Source organism: Clupea harengus, chromosome 21 (genome assembly GCF_900700415.2).
Source record: "Clupea harengus chromosome 21, Ch_v2.0.2, whole genome shotgun sequence".
NCBI lineage: Eukaryota > Metazoa > Chordata > Actinopteri > Clupeiformes > Clupeidae > Clupea > Clupea harengus.
In genome coordinates this window covers 16,520,907-16,535,890 of record NC_045172.1, presented here as the reverse complement: position 1 = coordinate 16,535,890, position 14,984 = coordinate 16,520,907, and the positions used below count along the sequence as shown (strand labels likewise).

Below are 14,984 nucleotides of genomic sequence, written 5' to 3'. Positions count from 1 at the left end.
TTTAAATTGTATTTTGTCCTGATTAATTGCTGTGGTTTTGGTTTTTGTTTGCCTTGTCTGGTAAATATAATGCATTTGACTTGTTTCACTGGCCTGAAAATATTTTTGAAAACAAATTACTAGAAAAAAATAAAGTATTTTAAGAATATGCCATAGGATTAGCCATAGCATAAGGATAGCACAGCAATGTTGAAGTTTCTTAAACCTATTTCAGTCTCATAATATCAATCTTATGTTATTTTGCCATTTGATATTGTGTTACTGAGGTAATCGGTGACACAGTTGTACTGTCCTTAAAGTAAGTTTTAAAGAAATTCACTCATGAAAACAAAACATTTTCAAGTGCACATGTTAGCAATCCGCAACAGGAAAAAGCGAGCGCATGTTTTGTGACAACAACAGCAGTCTGTCTGTTGTGTTAAACCCCAAGGGACCATTAAATACAATGTGTTATGTAATAATAATAACAACAGTAATAACAATTCATTTGATTTTCTTTCCAACTTGTTCAGATATGACACATTGTCCATTGTGTGACATTGAATATGCCGGCTTGCGCCAGCATTTATTGAAGGGCCACAAGGTCAGCAACCGTAAGGAGTTGCAACTCCTTTTGAAGATGTCCAATGGTCGGTGAGTATTTTGTTTAATTTCTTATTAATTCATACTGTAACACTATTTGTAATGTTGCTCATAGACATGCGTTTATGTTGAGTCAGCCTTAGTAACCATTTCATTGCAATAAAATATGATTGTTTATTGTTTTAGTGTTGCAGCAATGTTGTGTTGTCCAGTCTGCAACCAAAATAAAGTCAGGCTCGACAAGCATTTTTTGTCTGCCCATAAGGACCTTACGGTAAGTTTTTCTGTCAGTTCTTTATAGACCAGCTTTAGGGATAGTGAATTGTCCACATTCGGAGATATAACATCCTATGGGAATCCTGCACTCTAAGTGTTTTTGAAGTTGGTGGGGGTGGGGGGATCATGGGGTCTGGGATCATGTATCAGGGCTTGCCCACCAAACTGCTAGGTAGTAAGAACATGATTTTGATTCATAACTCTCTGCATCCATGTTTATATCTATCTGTGTGTATACTTAGCTAAAATATGTATTTGTCTGCATTATAGGCTGCATCAAGGGTGGACCTGATGCAGAGGGCAAAGCAGCAGTGGGTGGTAGGGGAGCTGCGGCAGCTGCAGCACTCCAACCCCAGTCCTCCCATGGTCAGTCTCCTCGGTATAAAGCCGGAGGACCAGGCCGTGGAGGATGGGGCTGTGCAGACTGCTACCCAGCCTGCTGTCCCGCCTAACCCTTGCTCATCCAATGAGCCTGCTCCCTGTCATGGGTGCAGGCTCCGCGATGCCTAAAATTCCAGCCTCAATTACAAAATAGCCATCCTCATGGCAAAGTGGAGGAAACTCCGGCCAAAGAGGAGGAGATTTGAAAGGGCACCGCATGTGGAGGACTTCGTGGCAAAGCCCGGGTTTGGTTAGTATATTTTTCATATAACTTTGTTTCCACCGTTTTTACCAGTGGTGGCTTTGTTGACAGGAATACATCTTTGGGTCATAAGGGGGAGCCCATCTGCTTGGAGTTCATGACACTAGCCATGACTTTTTTTGACAGATGTGCTCCTGGATCAGTTCAAGGAGAGGGAGCTAAAGGTAAAGTCAGGGCCAAAAGACCGTGACAATGCCAACCAGCGCGTGGCAAATGTGCGGCAGTTTGTCCGTTTTGTGTACGGGGATGCCATTCCGCGGAGGGACCTGCTCTTGTTGAAGGAGCATCAGCGGCTGACTGTGTATGTACTATGTTGTCTACTATATTATATATGTACAGTATGTAGCTTTGGCTGTCACGTCTGCTAAATACTCAACCTTTACCTTTTTGTTTAACCTTGATATTATTAGAGGTATAATTAACCATTTCCAGATGTTTTTTTATCTAATATGACTGACAAGTTAAAGCAACAGTAAACTACAGTGATTTCTTGAGACCAACAGTAATTTCCAGTTTGTCAACTGAAAATAAACATCATGGTGTACTTTGGAGAGAAACACAATTGAAATCAAATATTTAATGTGTTTTCATTATATTGTACCTTTTTTTATAAATAATACAGTATTATTATTTTGCTCAAAATCATACTTTCATATCATGAATCATATTTGGTGCAAAAAATGTATCTGATTTGTGGACATGTCAGATAGACCTTTTGAATTATCAGTTGATAAGTGACAGTGACACTGCAGAATATAAATTGAATAGGAGTACAAGTGTTCAAAAGGGCGTTGTTTCTATATCGAGTCAGAATGAGGTAGGAAGTAAGAGGGTGAGTATACACAACATTCCTGCACATGCTAAAGTAACAGCCACTTGTTTCGCAAACCTTTTAGTGCCATCAGGACGTTGAAGGGGAAGGGCTTGGCCCCAACAACAATTAAAAAGAAGCTGGTGGACGTCGTGGTGTTCTGCAAGTGGCTGAAAAGAGCTTGGCCGATTGGGGTCCGGCTTGCGTGGAAGTCTAGGGAAAGGTTGATCGACTACCTACAAGAACAACAAAAGGATCTCAGACAAGAGCTGGTCAGCCACCAACAGGAGGTTTGGAGGAGGAATACAGGTTTGTCTTCTACATGTTGCTCCTAGGTTCCTATGTCTTTGCATGTTACCAGTTTCAGGAACAGATTTGCAAATATCAAGGGGTTTTAATAATGTGCTTTGCATGTAATTTCAGCCAATTTCCTGTGAAGGTGGATTCTGAATCGACACGTCTGGGAACTCTGAAAAATCAATGTTCTAAGAAATCAGCCTCTGCTTTGATGCTGAACCATAGCACATCATGTTTTTTATGTTCTGTGTTAAATGGATAAAAAGTGTGCCTACAGATTCATATATCTTTGCATGTGAGCAGTTCCAGGAGTGTGATATTAATTCCCAACTCAGATTTGCATGTGTAATTCCAACCCTTTGCTGATGTCATAGGTCAAATGTGATGACAGATTATTGTTAACCATTCCAGAAAACAAAGGGGTCAATGTCATATTTGAAGGTTAGGACTGTGAACGTAGTAACATCTTGATCCGTTTTTTAATAATCAGACACACTCAGTCATTGTCCATTGCATGAAAACATGTTCAAAAGTCAAATACTATTTCAGTGGAATAAGTTGAGTGTGGAAGATGGTAAATTCTACCGGACTAGTGGACAGCACAAATCAGTTAGTACTCCCTGGAAAGCTAAAGGCAGTGGTACTGAAGAACCTGCATCATGAGATGGGACATGTTGGTGGTCATCCATTTGACACGGTGAGCGGTTCTACTGGCCCTTCATGCAGTGCGAGATGGAGGACTACGTGACTAAGACGTGTTCCTGTTTAATGCAAAAGCATACGCGTCCCACTGTGCCTCAGAAAGCACCCATGGGCTCAATCACCTCAAGTGCCCCATTTAGTTAATTTGCCGTTATAATTCTACGACTCTGTTAATCCGTGGTCACACAGTTGCCTCGACCCACTCTTTTTCATTTATGGTTCTCCGACAGTTGTGGGTGTTGGAAAGCAATTTGCGAGGTGTCTGAGCCAGCTATCTAATGTTGGCATACAACTACCAAGGTAAACAGCGACGGATTGACGGAGACGGATAGTAACAAAAATCGGCAGGTTCACGTCAGGCTACGGAGAGGTGCTCGGAGAGGGTTTGCAACGTCGGAGAGGGCTCTCCGTGTCTCCGAAAACAGACAACCATAAATTGCGCAAATCCCCTCAGATGTATTTTTCAGTTACAATAATGGGGTTTTTACATTGCACAGTGTCTATTTCTCAGTAACTTAAAAAAAATCTGAGCAAAAAAAAGTCAAACAACTTTTATGTGCAAATACGACCATCTGCAGAGTTTGGTCCGCCGCCATCTTTTTTATTAAAATGCTTTACAACACCCACAACCGTCGGAGAACCATAAATGAAAACGAGTCTGTCGAGGCAACTCCGTGACCACGGAGTAACGGAGTCATAGAAGTATATTTCAGCCTTTAGTCTGTGTGGACTATCTGCACCTACAGCCTATTAAAGGGGGTTATGAATATATTCTGGTCCTAGTCGATCACTTAATGTGCTTTGCCCAGGCGTATTCGACACAGAATAAATCTGGAAAAACAGCGGCAGAAAAGATATCCCAAGAATGTATTATTATTTCTATATTCGGTTACCCGGAAATGCCTCACCACGACCAGGGTTGTGAGTTTGAGAAAACCCTTTTCCGAAGACAAATTTCTCACTCAAGGACCACCCCTGCGGGGCAACCATGTGAAAAGTTTGCAATGCATGAGGAAAAGAAGTGTATCTTTTGTGTAGCTAATTTATTATAGCTTATGTTAGCTAACGTTGTCAGTAAGCTAATGTTTATGTTTGATAATATTAAACGAATGTGTCTGATGTAAAGCCTATTTTAAAGTGTGATATTAGTCAAAATCAATTGCAGAGACTCTCAAAGATGTACACGAAATTCTTGCTATGGGAGATAATGGAATACAAGAATATTTTTTTACTTAAAGAGTGACTGATAATAATAGTGTCTATTCTGTGTTTGATTTAAAGGTACAAGGCTGATGTTACCCCCAAAATGGATAGAAAGTAGAACTTGCGTTGTAAAATCAAAGTTAGGCCTGTTATGTTGTAAAATACAAATAAGTTACAAGTCGAACTTACCTATTATTATCTTTTTAGCCTAGATAATCGATATTAGTCTAAATAGAGCTGACAGGAGAATGTGTGAAATTTAATGAAAAAATGTTTGGTTTCTACAGACAAAGTAATGTTTTAATAACCAGTATGAGTTGACTTGGCTGGATTGGTCCAGAAGTTACCCTAGTAACTAAAACTGCACTGGGAGCTAGAATACTGTCAGAGGAACAGGTCCACATAATAAAGGTCTAACCCAACAAAGTGTCCTACTTAATAATACAGGCCAAGACTGAGCTCTGTGCTTATGTGCATCCAGATATCAAAAACAGAACAGTTAAGAGAAAAGCACTGAATTTGAATAATATGCGAACCAGGGCAAGCGAGCTAACATTATAGCAATAGTTAGCAATGTAGCCATGTATGTGATACCTTAACATGGAAGAGGCCAATATCAAAATAAGACAGATCAGCTTTAGTCACACAACCCACCATTTTCCCGAAGGCATTTCCAGAGCTGAACAGAAGGCCGATGCCCATAGTGCCACCTGCTGTTTTGGTGCCTAGAAATTTGCAACTCATACAAGAGGAATAACAGTGCCAAAGTCACATGATCCATATATGACATGGTTGCAGTGCACTTGGGGGGGCATTTTCATTGAAAGGCGTTTTGTATTTGTAAAGCATTGCATGCACATTTGCAAATTGTGGGGCATATAGAGATCACATTCCATTAACAAATTGTGGGTTATTTGTTACACAATCAGTTTGTGACATTTATGGCAACTTTTAAACCATTTGCCCCAGTTGTGGGATGCAAAAAGTCAGTCATTTTCTGACTTCACAATAATAATATATTAGTCAAGGTTATTTGAAACAATCTGTATGCTTGTTTGGTTAACACAAAGGTGAAAATTGAGAATTTTTGTTGAACACTCAAGTAAATGCACCAGAACCATTTCAAGCCTCCAGCTTTGGATAAATCAGGTGCAAATCTCCTCTTCAAAGAAACTGACAAGGCAATGACCAGCTGCTTAAACAATTGTATTTATTTCCACAAAGTTGTACATTGAAGGATACTACCACATCCTGGTGACCACATTGTCCCTGGTATAAAAGGGAAAAAAGGCACATATTCTGACAACTGAAGTCTCCTCTCAATGGTCTGGAGACATTTATTAAAAGGGACATAGCCAGCATGTCTTGTGGGACTAACGGGAGTGTTCTCCACTGGACTAATGAGTAACATGTTTATTGGGGTCGTTCTTGCGCTCAGGGTTCATAAACGGGTAATTCTGAGAGAACACCTGGGTCCAAGATTTGGTCTTTGGTTGGTCAGGATCAGAGGGATTAAGGAACTTGACAAAAATGGGTTGGAAGGGTTCATTGTAGTAGGGAATCTGCTCTTGCAGACTCTGCTGTGGTGGAGGTGCTGTTGAGGCAGATTTTGTCAGGGCAGCTGGTTGTTGGCAGTTCTGATGGAATGGCCGTGGTTGAAGTTAGTTCTGTAGTAGTTGGAGCTGCAGTAGTTGGAGCTGTAGTAGTTTGGGAGGGATCCTTCACTGGCATGAAAGGGTTAGAGTATCCTGGGTGCATGAAGTAGGGGTTATTCAACTGTTGATGCTAAATCAAGTGTCAACTGTTGCTGCTGCAGATTTTGAGGAGGAAGCTTACAGGCAGTGGATGAAGTTGTTCCTGTAGTTGGAGCAGGAAGCTTACAGGCAGTGGATGAAGTTGCTCCTGTAGTAGTTGGAGCTGTAGTAGTTTGGGAGGGATCCTTCACTGGCATGCAAGGGTTAGAGTATCCTGGGTGCATGAAGTTGGGGTTATTCAACTGTTGATGCTGCATCAACTGTTGCTGCTGCTGATTTTGAAGAGGAAGCTTACAGGCAGTGGATGAAGTTGCTTCTGTAGTAGTTGGAGCTGCAGTAGTTGGAGCTTCAGTAGTTTGGGAGGGATCCTTCACTGGCATGAAAGGGTTAGAGTATCCTGAGTGCATGAAGTAAGATTGCTTCAACTGTTGCTGCTGCATCAACTGTTGCTGCTTCATCAACTGTCCCTGCTGTTGATTTTGTGGAGGAAGTTTAGAAGCAGTTGATGAAGTTGCTTCTGTAGTAGTTGCAGCTGTATTAGTTGCAGCTGCAGTAGTTTGGGAGGGATCCTTCACTGGCATGAAAGGGTTAGAGTATCCTGGGCGCATGAAGTAAGACTGCATCAACTGTTGCTGCTTCATCAACTGTTGCTGCTGCTGATTTTGTGGAGGAAGCATAGAGGCAGTGGATGAAGTTGCTTCTGTAGTTTGGGAGGGATCCTTCACTGGCATGAAAGGGTTCGAGTATCCTGGGTGCATGAAGTAAGACTGCATCAACTGTTGCTGCTTCATCAACTGTTGCTGCTGCTGATTTTGTGGAGGAAGCTTAGAGGCAGTGGATGAAGTTGCTTCTGTAGTAGTTGCAGCTGCAGTAGTTTGGGAGGGATCCCTCACTGGAGGAAGCTTTGAGGCAGTGGATGAAGTTGCTTCTGTAGTAGTTGGAGCTTCTGTAGTTTGGGAGGGATCCTTCACTGGTATGAAAGGGTTAGAGTATCCTGGGTGCATGAAGTAAGACTGCTTCAACTGTTGCTGCTGCATCAACTGTTGCTGATTTTGTGGAGGAAGCATAGAGGCAGTGGATGAAGTTGCTTCTGTAGTTTGGGAGGGATCCTTCACTGGCATGAAAGGGTTAGAGTATCCTGGGTGCATGAAGTAAGACTGCATCAACTGTTGCTGCTTCATCAACTGTTGCTGCTGCTGATTTTGTGGAGGAAGCTTAGAGGCAGTGGATGAAGTTGCTTCTGTAGTAGTTGCAGCTGCAGTAGTTTGGGAGGGATCCCTCACTGGAGGAAGCTTTGAGGCAGTGGATGAAGTTGCTTCTGTAGTAGTTGGAGCTTCTGTAGTTTGGGAGGGATCCTTCACTGGTATGAAAGGGTTAGAGTATCCTGGGTGCATGAAGTAAGACTGCTTCAACTGTTGCTGCTGCATCAACTGTTGCTGATTTTGTGGAGGAAGCATAGAGGCAGTGGATGAAGTTGCTTCTGTAGTTTGGGAGGGATCCTTCACTGGCATGAAAGGGTTAGAGTATCCTGGGTGCATGAAGTAAGACTGCATCAACTGTTGCTGCTTCATCAACTGTTGCTGCTGCTGATTTTGTGGAGGAAGCTTAGAGGCAGTGGATGAAGTTGCTTCTGTAGTAGTTGCAGCTGCAGTAGTTGGAGCTTCAGTAGTTTGGGAGGGATCCTTCACTGGCATGAAAGGGTTAGAGTATCCTGGGTGCATGAAGTAAGACTGCTTCAACTGTTGCTGCTGCATCAACTGTTGCTGATTTTGTGGAGGAAGCATAGAGGCAGTGGATGAAGTTGCTTCTGTAGTTTGGGAGGGATCCTTCACTGGCATGAAAGGGTTAGAGTATCCTGGGTGCATGAAGTACGACTGCTTCAACTGTTGCTGCTGCATCAACTGTTGCTGATTTTGTGGAGGAAGCATAGAAGCAGTTGATGAAGTTGCTTCTGTAGTAGTTGCAGCTGTATTAGTTGCAGCTGTAGTAGTTTGGGAGGGATCCTTCACTGGCATTAAAGGGTTAGAGTATCCTGGGTGCATGAAGTAAGACTGCTTCAACTGTTGCTGCTGCATCAACTGTTGCTGATTTTGTGGAGGAAGCATAGAGGCAGTGGATGAAGTTGCTTCTGTAGTTTGGGAGGGATCCTTCACTGGCATGAAAGGGTTAGAGTATCCTGGGTGCATGAAGTAAGACTGCATCAACTGTTGCTGCTTCATCAACTGTTGCTGCTGCTGATTTTGTGGAGGAAGCGTAGAGGCAGTGGATGAAGTTGCTTCTGTAGTAGTTGCAGCTGCAGTAGTTGGAGCTTCAGTAGTTTGGGAGGGATCCTTCACTGGCATGAAAGGGCTAGAGTATCCTGGGTGCATGAAGTAAGACTGCTTCAACTGTTGCTGCTGCATCAACTGTTGCTGATTTTGTGGAGGAAGCATAGAGGCAGTGGATGAAGTTGCTTCTGTAGTTTGGGAGGGATCCTTCACTGGCATGAAAGGGTTAGAGTATCCTGGGTGCATGAAGAAAGACTGCATCAACTGTTGCTGCTTCATCAACTGTTGCTGCTGCTGATTTTGTGGAGGAAGCTTAGAGGCAGTGGATGAAGTTGCTTCTGTATTAGTTGCAGCTGCAGTAGTTGGAGCTTCAGTCGTTTGGGAGGGATCCTTCACTGGCATGAAAGGGTTAGAATATCCTGGGTGCATGAAGTAAGACTGCTTCAACTGTTGCTGCTGCATCAACTGTTGCTGCTGCTGATTTTGTGGAGGAAGCATAGAGGCAGTGGATGAAGTTGCTTCTGTAGTTTGGGAGGGATCCTTCACTGGCATGAAAGGGTTCGAGTATCCTGGGTGCATGAAGTAAGACTGCATCAACTGTTGCTGCTTCATCAACTGTTGCTGCTGCTGATTTTGTGGAGGAAGCTTAGAGGCAGTGGATGAAGTTGCTTCTGTAGTAGTTGCAGCTGCAGTAGTTTGGGAGGGATCCCTCACTGGAGGAAGCTTTGAGGCAGTGGATGAAGTTGCTTCTGTAGTAGTTGGAGCTTCTGTAGTTTGGGAGGGATCCTTCACTGGTATGAAAGGGTTAGAGTATCCTGGGTGCATGAAGTAAGACTGCTTCAACTGTTGCTGCTGCATCAACTGTTGCTGATTTTGTGGAGGAAGCATAGAGGCAGTGGATGAAGTTGCTTCTGTAGTTTGGGAGGGATCCTTCACTGGCATGAAAGGGTTAGAGTATCCTGGGTGCATGAAGTAAGACTGCATCAACTGTTGCTGCTTCATCAACTGTTGCTGCTGCTGATTTTGTGGAGGAAGCTTAGAGGCAGTGGATGAAGTTGCTTCTGTAGTAGTTGCAGCTGCAGTAGTTTGGGAGGGATCCCTCACTGGAGGAAGCTTTGAGGCAGTGGATGAAGTTGCTTCTGTAGTAGTTGGAGCTTCTGTAGTTTGGGAGGGATCCTTCACTGGTATGAAAGGGTTAGAGTATCCTGGGTGCATGAAGTAAGACTGCTTCAACTGTTGCTGCTGCATCAACTGTTGCTGATTTTGTGGAGGAAGCATAGAGGCAGTGGATGAAGTTGCTTCTGTAGTTTGGGAGGGATCCTTCACTGGCATGAAAGGGTTAGAGTATCCTGGGTGCATGAAGTAAGACTGCATCAACTGTTGCTGCTTCATCAACTGTTGCTGCTGCTGATTTTGTGGAGGAAGCTTAGAGGCAGTGGATGAAGTTGCTTCTGTAGTAGTTGCAGCTGCAGTAGTTGGAGCTTCAGTAGTTTGGGAGGGATCCTTCACTGGCATGAAAGGGTTAGAGTATCCTGGGTGCATGAAGTAAGACTGCTTCAACTGTTGCTGCTGCATCAACTGTTGCTGATTTTGTGGAGGAAGCATAGAGGCAGTGGATGAAGTTGCTTCTGTAGTTTGGGAGGGATCCTTCACTGGCATGAAAGGGTTAGAGTATCCTGGGTGCATGAAGTACGACTGCTTCAACTGTTGCTGCTGCATCAACTGTTGCTGATTTTGTGGAGGAAGCATAGAAGCAGTTGATGAAGTTGCTTCTGTAGTAGTTGCAGCTGTATTAGTTGCAGCTGCAGTAGTTTGGGAGGGATCCTTCACTGGCATGAAAGGGTTAGAGTATCCTGGGTGCATGAAGTAAGACTGCTTCAACTGTTGCTGCTGCATCAACTGTTGCTGATTTTGTGGAGGAAGCATAGAGGCAGTGGATGAAGTTGCTTCTGTAGTTTGGGAGGGATCCTTCACTGGCATGAAAGGGTTAGAGTATCCTGGGTGCATGAAGTAAGACTGCATCAACTGTTGCTGCTTCATCAACTGTTGCTGCTGCTGATTTTGTGGAGGAAGCGTAGAGGCAGTGGATGAAGTTGCTTCTGTAGTAGTTGCAGCTGCAGTAGTTGGAGCTTCAGTAGTTTGGGAGGGATCCTTCACTGGCATGAAAGGGCTAGAGTATCCTGGGTGCATGAAGTAAGACTGCTTCAACTGTTGCTGCTGCATCAACTGTTGCTGATTTTGTGGAGGAAGCATAGAGGCAGTGGATGAAGTTGCTTCTGTAGTTTGGGAGGGATCCTTCACTGGCATGAAAGGGTTAGAGTATCCTGGGTGCATGAAGAAAGACTGCATCAACTGTTGCTGCTTCATCAACTGTTGCTGCTGCTGATTTTGTGGAGGAAGCTTAGAGGCAGTGGATGAAGTTGCTTCTGTAGTAGTTGCAGCTGTAGTAGTTGGAGCTTCAGTAGTTTGGGAGGGATCCTTCACTGGAGGAAGCTTTAAGGCAGTGGATGAAGTTGCTTCTGTAGTAGTTGCAGCTGCAGTAGTTGGAGCTTCAGTAGTTTGGGAGGGATCCTTCACTGGCATGAAAGGGTTAGAGTATCCTGGGTGCATGAAGTACAACTGCTTCAACTGTTGCTGCTGCATCAACTGTTGCTGATTTTGTGGAGGAAGCATAGAGGCAGTGGATGAAGTTGCTTCTGTAGTTTGGGAGGGATCCTTCACTGGCATGAAAGGGTTAGAGTATCCTGGGTGCATGAAGTAAGACTGCTTCAACTGTTGCTGCTGCATCAACTGTTGCTGCTGCTGATTTTGTGGAGGAAGCTTAGAGGCAGTGGATGAAGTTGCTGCTGTTGGAGCTGCAGTAGGCTGAAGTGGTGGATCCATAGGAGATTGTGAGGCTTGGGTTGACATGGGGCAACAAAGGGTTACTGGATTGCTTTGCCATAACATCTGGAGCAAATGGTTGCCACCCTGGAGGGAAAATAAATAAATACCAATAAGAAAATGCAGTCATGCCCAGTTTTTAAACAGCTACACACTGACCTACATGAGCTGAATGCTAAAGATTTACATCAGGGTCTTTTTGGCACCGTATCCAGGACCAATTCTGGTTTGGAAGCCATGTACACCCAGTAGGTATGTACATTATATTTGAGCGCGAGAGATCAGCCACTGAACAGGCCACTACGTTCACCATTAAACCCAATATAATGAGCAACACACACCAAATACTGTAGTACGGTGCCTCGGGGACGGCCCAGTGTTCCGAAAGCCCGATATTCCGAAATCTAAATATTCCGAAAAATAGTCCTCCTGGCGAAATTTAGAAATATTTTAAGTGGCACAAAACACAGCATTTAGTTTGCGCAGCGGAGCGGAGACGCTCACCGGGCTATCATGCATATAACTTTTCCTAGGCAATATTTGTTAACTTAGCCTACTCTGGTTTTGAATATGGGGTACCACTCATGCGAAGGAAATCACCGGCAGATTGTCACAGGACATTACGCAGATCTTGTCAAGCACTGACAAAGCATGCATGCTTTGGCAATCATAAAAGTATTTTTGTATCATCGCGATGCAAATGCCATGTGTGTATAATAATATTCTGAATTAAAGTTCATGCTTGTGAAATAAATGCATTTATACGTTTATGATTGTGTGATTAATTGGGATGTGCATGTGGGCTATAGTGGTTCACGTTGCTGTGCTCAAAATTTCGGAACAGCGGGCTGTCGGAATAATGGGCCTTCGGAACATTGCCATGGAACCGTTGCCTCAACCCCTGTGGTTTGTTTAATTGTGCCTGATCCATCAAATTAGCCAAGTAATTATAGGCTACTGCAATCAATTTACCAAATGGTTCAAGTCAAAAAAAAAGTAGGAGAACAGAGGACTACATTAACCAGACTACTGTTGAGTGCATGGTGTAAACTTTTCCTGTAAACACATCCTGGTTTTGGTAGATCCTAGCAAGCAAAAGAACTTATAATGTAATACAACTCGTGTCACAGGTCCAGAATGGGGCAACCAGCCAAGCAGCCAGCAGTTAAGTTAATGAATGTGGCTTATTCCAAGACAACACCCACATCATACATGCAAAATACGGTGTTAAAGGCTAGCCTAGCACCAAACCGTCCTGCTTCTTTTCAAACATTAGCATCTGCTCGGAGTCATCTCAGTACAGGCTATAGCATGAATTATTGTCAAGTTTGCCTTTTTTTGCTGTCCCATACCAAATGCTTTAAATGACACCACCCACTTTTGTTTAGTGCTACATTCTCAAGTTAATGGACAGTCTTTACTTCACTTATGGTCACAGAATGTAAAGAGAAATAAACAGAGGACCAACAGTGTCTCAGCACATTTTAGAGTAGCTAAACCAAATGAATCACCTTTAATTGACTAATGAAAACTCCTATATAGCCTGTAAGACAATGCTTAGGGCTTTTGTTTTAATTTCAAGTGGCTTGCATGTTGTGGGGGTTTGGTCATTTATTTAAGAGCTACATTTTAGCATGTTCATATTATATTTCATGATTCAATATTTAGGGCAACCCAATGGTCAGCAGCAGATCCAACAAATACCCTACGTGGAAGCAAAAAAGAAATAAAAAAATTCCATAGCTGATAAAACGAAATGCCTTCTGGGTGCCATGAGCGCATTTACTCCTACGCCATTTGTACTTGTCACTTTCTAGTCTATCGATGACAAAGCCTACCTGATTTATAACATCACAACCATCATATTGGATGAGAAACAGAAGGCCCAGTTCAGTCCTGTACACAGAGTAACCACAGTCCTGCGGCAGCTGGTTTAGCGAAAGGGGTTTTCCTCCTGCTGAATAAAAAGGACACCAAGTATTGAGGTTCATGCCAATAGTTTACAATGACCCAACCCCACAAACAAGAAAGGAACAGAAAAAGTTAGAGTCTGCTGAATCTGGCAAGCCTTTGTATTAGTTTAGCCAGTGAGTAGCCGATAACAGCAAGGCCCCGGTGAGTTGCTGAAAATATTTCAGTCCCCAAAACAAGCAGTTGGCTGAAGGCCAATATTTAAGAACTACCCAATATAAGCCATTTACCTCTGTCTAGCTGAAGTGAAGAGGATCCTGGGCCTTGTGCCGAGAACTTCATGAGGTCCTTAGTACATAACACAGTTGGTCGCATACTAGCCCAGGCTGCCTTAGAAGAACTGGAGTCATCAATGACATCTTGTCCATCCACCAACCCACCAGCGTCGGCTTGAATGTTATAGCCATCCTCTGCAGTGTCCTCGCCAATGTGTCGAGTTCCTTCACTTTTCACTGGGCCAGGAATATCTCCTCTGCCGAACATAATGGTCCCCACTCTAACATCATCTGTTTTTTCCTCTTTGTGTCTCTCTTGTCTTCGCATGATTCCAAGGCTTACACAGCATATTTGGGTGAAACAAAGAAAGCCAATACACAAAAGTAAAACATCCCTGTTTGGTTTAAGCCTCATTTTGGACATTTCGTTCATAAACAGGGAGCTGCACCAACGCATGTTTCGCGACTCTTTTAGTTGGGTATAAATACAAAGCGTGTTGTTCCCAATTAACATAAATTGATGCCAGACCAACGATATCGCTTAACACCTTCTCAGTTTATCAGACGACGCAGCTGGTCTTACTTAAATACTAGAACATTTCATTGAGTTAACAGCTGAACATGTAAAATTAGACGCCAGCCCAATGACAACTCGTTCACATCAACTATTCAATCAGTTTAATTGGATAATCTCAGGCGCTAAACGAGGTATCTGTCATCAAATGACATGAACGGCCCTAGTTGTAGTAATTTTCCCATAAAGGACGAACTGTGCGCTGATCTAAATGATCCGGAAGTCCGTAGAGGATATGTGCCTTTTTTTTTTTTTTTTTTAACTCCCATTAGGCCTATCACGATTTATTATCTCGAGATAACCAAATGGTGGCTGCCCTACTCATTTAATCTGTCTGTCTGATGTATGTAGTTGCCCATTTTTAGTAGACCTACCCGAACATATCAGAAATCTTCCTAGAAATTATGTTAACCGCACGTGTGGAGAGGATGTAGTCCAAATGGGATAATGTATGCGGTCAGGTTGATACCAGCTCCAAGGGCATTGTAACTAGCAACGGAATAACTATGATCCGAGGAATTCTGCACCGTTGCATAAAATGACCGCAAAGTTTGATTTAAAGTCTTTTTATTGTACTTGTACCCTTCTCCAGTAACCAGTCCTTGAAAACTCCATAGCCCATGAAGTGATCCGTTTGGTGTTTATTTATATGTCTGTTCTCCTCTATTTTGTAGACATCTTCCTCATCCAAGTCTTTATGTCTTTTCATCTGTGCTAGTTTCCCGTTTTCCTTTCTTTTCTGAAAACTAGGCCTGCCACCAGCGCTCAAATGTAGGCTACTCCTCATAAACATTGAAATTGATGGT

General features: G+C 43.2%; 1 protein-coding gene across 1 annotated transcript; it reads right to left on the bottom strand.

The window, feature by feature from the left end:
* Positions 1-2,544: 2,544 nt before the first annotated feature.
* Positions 2,545-14,071, bottom strand: LOC116218142. Its single transcript, XM_031558536.1, has 4 exons — positions 13,620-14,071; positions 13,257-13,372; positions 11,303-11,505; positions 2,545-2,548 (listed from the first exon to the last, which is right to left on the bottom strand). The coding sequence occupies exons 1-4, from the start codon at positions 14,059-14,061 to the stop codon at positions 2,545-2,547; spliced, it is 765 nt and encodes a 254-aa protein (XP_031414396.1). The 5' UTR covers positions 14,062-14,071.
* Positions 14,072-14,984: the final 913 nt, after the last annotated feature.